Source organism: Mastomys coucha, unplaced genomic scaffold (assembly GCF_008632895.1).
Source record: "Mastomys coucha isolate ucsf_1 unplaced genomic scaffold, UCSF_Mcou_1 pScaffold21, whole genome shotgun sequence".
Classification (NCBI taxonomy): Eukaryota; Metazoa; Chordata; class Mammalia; order Rodentia; family Muridae; genus Mastomys; species Mastomys coucha.
In genome coordinates this window covers 167,625,265-167,634,862 of record NW_022196904.1, presented here as the reverse complement: position 1 = coordinate 167,634,862, position 9,598 = coordinate 167,625,265, and the positions used below count along the sequence as shown (strand labels likewise).

General features: G+C 37.8%; 1 protein-coding gene and 1 non-coding gene across 4 annotated transcripts in view; one reads left to right on the top strand and one right to left on the bottom strand.

Moving 5' to 3' along the window:
- Positions 1-565: 565 nt before the first annotated feature.
- On the top strand, positions 566-702 carry LOC116104370. Its single transcript, XR_004123873.1, has one exon. It is a non-coding gene; the product is annotated as a small nucleolar RNA SNORA17 (small nucleolar RNA).
- Positions 703-2,822: 2,120 nt separating this feature from the next.
- The window catches only part of Hectd2 (HECT domain E3 ubiquitin protein ligase 2), a 77,008-nt gene continuing 70,232 nt past the window's right edge, over positions 2,823-9,598 (bottom strand). For 2 of the 3 annotated variants that reach the window (XM_031390165.1, XM_031390166.1), the window contains exons 19-21: positions 8,878-8,993; positions 8,283-8,426; positions 2,823-5,249 (exon numbers count right to left, since the gene is read on the bottom strand). In XM_031390165.1, the coding sequence (XP_031246025.1) occupies positions 5,129-5,249; positions 8,283-8,426; positions 8,878-8,993 (381 nt within the window). In that variant the 3' untranslated portion in view covers positions 2,823-5,128. Of the gene's footprint in view, positions 5,250-8,282; positions 8,427-8,877; positions 8,994-9,598 lie in introns of those variants that run through there. The other variant, XR_004123580.1, reaches the window with a different exon arrangement.

The following is a 9,598-nucleotide window of genomic DNA, read 5'->3' as shown; positions in this document are numbered from 1 at the left end:
TCCTTCTAGGCACCAGCAATGGCGGTCTCCAAAGCCCTGTTCCAGCCAGCTAAATGAAAACACTAAAGACTTGTAATATACCAGCCAGATTCATAACGGTAAATCTCCAACCCCCAAATGCCTGCGCAAAGAACACTGCCCAATCACAGGCTCTAGCCTTACCTGACCAATTAAGATGTCTCCTGACCTCAGCTGACTACAGGCACCCGCCTTGAGGGAGCAGAAAATACAAACATCGATCCACTGTGCTGTTCTGTATCGCTGTGACAGACCTGACCATGTGTTTTTGGGAAGACCGTGGAAGGACTTTGGAATTTGAGGCTAGAAAACCTGTGCATGCGTACAACCTACTGAGCTATTGTAGGAACTGGAGAGCTGTGCAGACAACGGATGGAGGGCTGGGTTGTCTAGCTTCAAAGAGAAGTTCGGGTAGTCTCTGAAAGATTCTGTCAGGGCTGTTGGTATTTTGAATGAAGAGCCACTAAGTGAAACTTTGCTTTACTGGGACAATTAATACTGGTCAGTTGGAGCTGAGAAATAAGTGGTGGTTAAGAAAAGACCAGCCCCTGACACTAGAGGTGTTGCAGCTGTGGCTGCTGTGTCACAGGTGTGCCAGTAGGTGGCAAAAAAGGAGAGAGGCTAGGTCTATCTGTGCTCGGTGTTCTGACCTATGGACATCTGAATGATTAATGGCCTAAAATTTCTTGAAAAAAGCAGGTACGAGGGGAGGGGGAGGTGAATGTGATTGGGGTGGATGAGTGCAATTGGGGTGATATAAAATACACACACACACACACACACACACACACACACAACTAAGAGAGAAGGGGGGTGAGGTGCTGAATAAGCTGTGAGGAACAAGTCAGTACATGGCGCTCCTCCATGGCCTCTGTTTCAGTTCCTGCCTTGAGTTCCCACCTTGACTTCCCTGGATGATGATCAGGTAAGGCCAAAGACTGGTTTTTGCAGGGAGCAGCTCCACCTCTGGAATACCGTCTGGGGAGACAGCCTATTAAATCATACACACCTGGTTCACACACCGTCATTAGCATACAGGAAGATCAACACACTGTGGTCACTGAATAAGACTATTCTGTGCACCAACGTGGATGAGTTATACCTAAGTGAATCATTAGGGGAATATCTAGAAAAGACAGTACTGAGTAAAAAAAAGAAAATGTAGGAAGACCCAGAGTATCAGCTGACCTTGACTACAAAACAGTGTATAGATACACACAGACACATGCATTATACACATAAAGATGATGTAGGACAATTCTCAGAAACTAGAGATTAGAAGGGGGACAAAGATGAAGACTACTAGGAACAGACTAGGGCATAAAAAGGCTTTAAGAGCTGGCAAGATGGTAGCCTGAGCTTGGCACCTGGAACCCACAAAAAGGTGGGAGGAGAGCATTTCCTTATAAAGTTATTCTCTGACCTCCACATGTGTTCTGTGGGCACACACACACACACACACACACACACACACACACAATAATAAACAAGCATAAAAGGGAGGTGCAGTTTTACCTGTAAATTTTTTATTTTAAAAAGTACCTGTCAAAACATGAGAGCAGCTCAACAGGAGTGTAGAGATGTATTGTTTTAGTAAAATTGGTAAATCTCTATAGATTTTTTCTGTATTTTAAAAATTATTCATTAAACTGCTTAGTTTTCAGTTTTTAAAATACCTTGTTGCACTTGCCTAAGATCCCATAAAGTGAAGTCTGTGCAGTATGACATCAGTATATACATTTTTAAGCTTTGTATCTACACTAAGAGTCTCCTTTTTATGCTTCAATAGCTCCTTGTGTTCTTTAAACTCTGGGTGAACCCAATATGTGAGAGAAAGATGGTTGAGAGGCTGTGGGTTAGGACAGTACATGCCATACCATCTTACATCCTTTCCAGTTGGGCACCATATGCCAGGCACTACATGTCTCACACATTAACCCACTTAATCCTCCCAAAAAACTTCAGGTAGATTGGATATTTCCATCTTACAAATTATTTCTCTTTTGTAATTGAGACATAGGGAAGTTAAACTGTCTGCCTCTGATTTGGACTGTAGTCCTGAGGATGGATGGCCAAGGTCATACCGGCACTGTCAGATCTAGGTTCAAACTGTAGCAACAAAGTAACTTAACCCAAGGGTAAAAAATCCTCAGTGGGGCTGGGGAGAAGGATCAGTGGGTAAAATGCTTGCTGTGCAAACATGAACTTAAGTTTGGTTCACAGTAAAGACATCAGAGTGGAGGTGCAATCGTAACCCGAGTATTGGGAGTCACGGGGGAATCCCAGGGACTCACTGGCCAACCAGTCTACCGGAAGTGGTGAATTCCAGGTTCAGTCTCTCTGTGCCTCACTCTTCTCCCACCCCTACTAAATAACTCCTAAAGGTTATTTTTAAGGAATCAAACTCCTAAATGTTAAAGTAGATTTATTTGCATACTGATCATAACATTGTCTCCTCATTTTCATTATTTCTTCTCTTTCTTAAGCTCTGGCAATATGGGCAGGAGAGAAAAGGCCAAAGGGATGTTCTCAGGAAGAACACAAGTGTGGCCCTGCCTACTGCAGACATCCACTTCTGAGTGTATTCCACTGCTACTGTGTATGCATCTGGCAAGACATCTTATCTACGTGACCACTCAGTATTGTACACAGGTTCATACCAAGAATATGCTAAGGCAATTGACTATACTGTGTCAACTACATAGCTCTTGAAGGTGTATGTTTTAGTAATTTTCTAATCACAATTGTGATTTTAAATTTACTGTTTTAATTAATTGTCCAGTGTTAAAAAATGAACTGAAGCCTGACTGATTATATAATTTTAATATTTGAAAATGTACACAAATAAACTCAACACAGTACAGATTTATACAAAAGAAGGTCTGCTAAAAACTTACACAGAAAAAAATAAATAATAGTTTTTTTAAAAAAGGACAAGACATTTTATAAATACTAATAAATACTGTGCAATGCTTTAATTTACTATGGCAGATAGAAAAACTCAAGAAATCATTAACAGGTTGTATATTTAAAAAGCTACATGAATTTTCTAGCTGATTAAAATAAAATGTAACAGTAGTAGTTTTTACTTTTAAAATGAGGTATTATTACATTGTAAACCAAAACAGAGCATAAATATATGACTTAGCAATTAATGGTTGGTTATCAACTTCAACTTAATAAAAGACAACAAAAATTCCCATTATTTATGGACTTTTGTCACTTAAAATTTGGCTTGCCTGTTAACTTGCAAAAGTGACATAGCTATCAATACACACACATCGTTAGACATGCAGACCAAACCAATATTATCTCCATGAGTCATCCCTAACAAATAAAAACTTTGTTTACATTTTACTGAAAACACTTAAATCTGGTTTCCTATACATAATTCTTTGTGCTTGTTAGTAGGAACCTACATTAAACAGCTCTACGCAATGCAAGAGAGAAGCAGTTTTATTTGCATATGGATTAAAAACAATATACACACCAAACCAAATGTACCTTCTTCAGCTGTCTTAGGCTTTCCTAGATTTTAAAGAAGAAATATCTTTTTGGTATACTCAAATGGGAAAGTAGTCATCTGCAGTCTCAAGCATTACAGGAAGGGAAGCTGGGTTTTTAACACATGTGGGTGGGCTTCAGAACTATGGGCACGCGAATGAGTTACTGCACCCTTGAATTCTGCTGGTGGGGTACAGAAAGCATAGCGACAAGGAAATGCCTAGCTCAGGGAAGAGTTGGGCCAAGTAAGACTTGCATGTGGATTATATGCTGGTACTAGATGCTGGTTTCATTCTTATTGCAAATGCTACTTCAGAGTTTTCTGAAGAAAAGCTATCAAAGGATAAGTCTTGAGATGGAAATGTTTGTAACATGCTAATAAAACTGCTTCAGTATAAATTAAAACAAAACAAAACAAAACAAAACAAAAACCCTGGGGCTTAAAAACGCAGTTTTTACATGCTCTTTTATTATAAATAGAAAACAAGGGTGCTTTTGAATTTATATATTTAGAATCCAGTGAAATACAAACATTTTAGTCAAAATGTCAAACTGCTCTTTTATATCAAGCTACATCATTTTGACCTAAATGGTTTTTTTATTGTATTTCACTTTTGTCAAATATCTTATCCTACATTTTCCAAAAATTAGTGTTTTCGTATAACTGGTGATCAAAAATGTAGATATAAGTAGTACATCAAAATATATAAAATAGCAGGGTTTCTTTTGTGCTTGTAATTATTTTAAGTAACCAATGACTAGTTTGGTCTAATTTTCTACTATATTGAATTTAAGAAATGACCATTATACAAACATTACAGAATACTCAAGTAACCAATTTACTGTCAGTGAGCATGCAGACTAACAATACTTAAAAGAATATAACCTTGAATCCAATTGGTCTGAAAATACTCTTGTACAATCATTTTTGTTGATTTGTAAAAGGTGTATACACATCTAAAACCCTAAATTTACTTTGTAAAAATAAATCTTTAGCAATAAATGGCACTATCAAAATCCCATGATTCTTCAGCTGCTGTGTAGTGTTATTTACATGCTTTTCAGCAACAGGTGAAAAGATCTTCTAGGACCCCAAACCAATATATCAAAAGACCCTGTAAACTGCACGTGCAGTTATACTGTTGTTACCTTTGTATGAAAATATGGCTACATGCTTTATGGTAAAGATAATGTAGCTCTTTGCTCTGCTACAGTGTGCTGCCAGCACACATCTGCCACTGGGTTCCATTATGTCATAGATGCATTCTTACTGCACTTGGCTTTCCCAGTGGACACCTGTGACAAACTACATATGGAAAACAACAAAATGCTATAAAAAGACTGCTGGACTCAGACCTGTTTCTGCCATAGGCTCTTTTTCTCAATAAATTTCTGATATATATATATATATATATATGTATATATATTTTTTAAATCATGCCTTCACTATACATATTTCGTATGTGAGTAAAAAAAAAGACCCTCATTATTTTAAAAGTGGTAAGTTTTGAGAAAGTGTTGTGAAACAGAAACATGAAAGTGTTAAAGGCACAGTAAGAGGGAACTGAGTGCTACATATAGAATACTGTATTTCAAGTCTGGTAGGTTACTCAAGTCCAAAGCCTTCTGAGTTTGAAATGCCAATAGTCAGTTTCTGTTTCAGATCTTTTTTGCTCTTGTACGGGGGAAGGCAGAGTTGATTGAAGCAAGTGTGTGCCACAGGTAACCTAGGGAAAGAAATAACTTTTAAGGGATACTAGGTCTTAAAACAGACATGAAATGACTAAGAAACTTAAAAAAATCTGCATACATGGAGATCTATTTTCCTGTTGCATGATGACTCATGTCTTCTTTATTGAGAACTTAAGGATCAAGTGCCATTCTAGATAACAGGAACATGTTTACAGACAGGACAATCAACACGCCTGTCTTCATTAAACTAATTTGAAAAGCATTTTGTTTGGAGTCAGACAGATCTGAGTTTAAATACTGCTTCCCTCACTTCTGTGGGATTTTGAATTTCTCAGTGTCTCCAAATCTCAGTCTCCTCACCGATATGTTAAACTGTTTAAGATTGTGATCTATGTGAAATACCTAGTAGATAGTATATTGTTATAGTTCAATCTTGGTGGTCAGAAAGTTATAACAAGCCATTTTGGGCCTGTTTTCAAAGCTGTTGTCCTCTATGCACACTGAACATCCAGGCCTTGAATCTTTCTGATTGGCTCCCTCCACATCATTCTACCAGATAACACTGTTGTCTTCGTCCAGAGTCTCTAGAAGCATCTCAGAGCCTTCTCTTCAGTTTTTATGAATTCCTCAGCATCATCTAATAGCTTTCAGCAAAGCCAGTATGTAAGAGTGGAGATTAAAAAGAATTCTGTATGGTCAGAGTTTATACTGTGAGACCATACAAAAAGATTTACAAATACTAGGTGAGTTACCATTTATGGAGTCTCTGGATTATGATAAGGACTGTAGCATACACTCTGATACGCACTGCTTCATTCAAGCACCAAGCAACCTAAAAGTGGTTATTATTCCCACTGTATGGATGAGGAAAATTAGACATGGAAATAAACCGATCAAGTATCCAAAGCTGGAAAGGAGTAAACTTGAGTTTCAAATCCAGCCAGGTCTGACCTCCAAACCAGTGCTATTTGCTAAGATGTAGAAAAGCACTGCCACTCACATTCACCAAAACCTGTCAATCATCAATAGTGTGCCTTACAGAAGAGACGGAAAGTCTTAGCTCGGATGGAACACTGTCCTGTCTTTTGAGGAACATTGTCACTGTACTGGATGGAAATGTCATGTGTCTTTGACAGTTATACTTAACCTTATATTTAATCAATGTGAGGTCCCTGCTGAGAATCTAGAGTCATTCCAGGTTCAGAACTAAGCTGTATTAGCTCCTGAAATTATCTCTGAAGTAAAAATAGTCAGAGACATTTATATGTTGCTTTTGTATTAAAATAAGTTACTTACATTACCTTTTAATTCAATCATATTTTTACTGCTATAAATATTCCAAAAAATTCTGTTGAGCAAATAAACCTACAAGTACAAATACTTCTCTTGACATTTTCTCATTCTTTTAATTATGACTCATATAGAAATTTCTTAAGTATATAAAAATATTCATTTATGTTTTAAAATATAATATTTATTTTTTGTGTGATGTATACTCATGTACATATATGTGTGGTGGTATACACAAACATGTGTATACATAGAGACCAGAGGAAGATATTGGGTATCTATTCTATCACTCCCTGCCTTTAGTTCATTGCAATTGGGTCTCTGACTGAACCTAAAACTTGTCTTTTCTTTGAACTTGGCTGGCAAGCCCCATGATCCTCATGTGCTTACACACCCTTACTCCAGCTCAAGGGTTACAAGCTAATGTGGCCACACACCTGGCTTTTTATATGCATGTTAGGGATCTGAATTCAGGTATTTGTGTTTACCCAAAGAACAATATTCTGATCCCTAAAGTATAATTTTGACATCAGTTTAAATAGTCATTCAGGAAACAGTTACTACATGGGTGCCTATATGGAGTATAAGATGCATAAGGCCTACCCTCTCTGTCTTGAAGAGAGTGCAATAACTGCAACATAAGGTGGAGTGAAATATATTGAAAAAATGAAGACTTTTTGGTGTCACAGGAGAAGTCAACATTAAAAAAGATCTTCATGAGAAGTAGCAAGCACCTATCATGTGAAAAATGAACAAATCAAAACAATGGGAGAAAGGCAGGCAAAGTGTTTTAAGGATGAACCAAAATAATATGTGGATGTAAACAGAAATGATGGACTCTGGGAATGGAACTGATGAGGTACAAGAAAGCTACTAATGCCAGTGTGTCAGGGCCAGGCCAGTGTCATAGGGAAGGAACTGTATAGGAACTGGACAGGGAAAGTGGCCTTTAACAGCACCAGGGTGGGAGCAACTGGGAAAGCACAGGACCAACTCATGTTTGGAAATGAAAGGTCTGGAACAAGATTTGAGGAATGTTCAATGTGAGCCGTAGGGCAAGGGTGATCATAATGAAAGCTGTGCCTTCTCAAAGTACTTTCTTGAAGCCACAGAACAGTGGAATAGGAGTAAGGAAGACCAGAATTAACTACCCATTAACACTATTAGAAAACTTTAACATCATGGTCTTTATCACTTCATATGTGAGGAGCACAAGACTTGAAAGATGCCAGTATTAGAAATACTTAAAGTATTAATATAGTAGTTACCTCTGCCCTTTTCAAAAGCCCCAAGTTCATATATTTCCTAATTATAAAAATCATTTACAGAGGGCTAGACAACATGCTACTACAGGACAGGCTACGTTCTAAAGAAGACCACAGAGCAAATACTTGACACGGGCATTTAAAGGAGACAAAAGGTACTGAGATGTGTCAACATTGCCAGGAACTTTCAGCCACAATCCCCTCCATTTCAAGGTCACATTGACCCTGAAGAATTTTACATGAAAATGACTTCAGACTAAAATACTCTTTTGATTCCAAAATTACTAATAAGTTACATATTAAAAATGGTTAGCCGGGCGGTGGTGTACAACGCCTTTAATCTCAGTACTAGGGATACAGCGGGAGGTAGATCTCTGAGTTCGAAGCCAGCTGCCAGCCTGGTCTACAGAGTGAGTTCCTGGACAGCCAAGGATACACAGAGAAATTCCATCTCAAAAAATCAAACCGTCCAACCAACCAACCAAATCAAGTAAGTTATAACCCAGAGTTTACCAGTTAGTAGAAGTTTCATTCTTTGAAATTTTAAAATTCAAATCTGCCATCCCTCCAACAGGTACTCTGTCGCTTCCCGTGGTAAAGTGCAGCAGCTTCTTCTGCAGCTCCAGAGGGAATCCAAGCACAACATCCCAGAAGTAGCTGCACAAGGAAACTCACACATGATGCATCCTTAGAGACTCTAACAAACTATGCTCTGAAAAAAACTTCTCTAATACAAATGTGTTTGATAATAGAATAAAATAACATTTTATAACATCATTTAACCAGTCTAACAATGGCTATCATAGAACTCGGGTTTTTGTTGTTTTTCTATACAACGTAAAAGTCTTTTTTTTTTTTTTTTTTTAAAACACAGTGCCAGTAAAACGCTATTTATGAATTTAGCATCTTTGGAAAACATCTCTATACTTTGATAGAAAGAAACTGATACAATTTTTTCCCAATGGGATTCTAAATTCATTCCTATTTTAGTACTTTTACTTTTAGAAATAAATGAAGACAGGGTGGGGATGCAGAATATTTAACTTAAGTCATATGAACAAGCAAGCCACATTCTCTTCTGTTCTGCTATATGAAGGTCAGAGCTCACCGTATGGTCAGGTCTGTCTTCGCATAGCCATCATACTGTGTACTCCTCTGCAGTGCATGCATATCCAGTTCAGGACTGCCACAAACCAGGATTTCAACTTCTTCTGGTCGAAGCAGCTGTCAATAATCATAAAAACGATAACTAAAAATGATAGTCTTCAATGAAATTTGAGCTGTTTTGATTGCAGAATCAAATCATAGCCATTGTGACAGTTTCAGTAAATCAAACCACTGTTGTTGTTGAAGAAAATGCTTTCATTTATGTTTTTCTACTATAGTATGTATTTTGTTTCAAAAGGTTTATGTCTTATAACAGTAATCAGTAGTTTGCTAGAAAACCAAGCAAACAACTCAGCATGAACCAAACACATTCTTCTCCAATCAGCAGGAAGCACTCATGTGTCCTCATCTGGCTGTCCTGCCACCTCTGTGCACTGCGGCCTGGGCAATCTGCTAGTCTAGACCTAGTCTGCTTTGTGTCACTCCCTAGGTTTCTACCCTTTAGGTGAGTTAGTTCTCATCTGAGATTAGATCTGAAAAGTAAGCAATACTATGCCATGTAATTCTTATCTCCCCTTTCTCCACCCTCCTGCTACCAGAGTCGTAAAACTTAGTTACAGCTCAACAGTACTTCTTTCTCAAAGGCACTTACCAGAAAACATATTACAAAGGTTACTCTAAAAGAGTGGTTCTCAACCTCCCTAATGTCATGACCCTTTAAT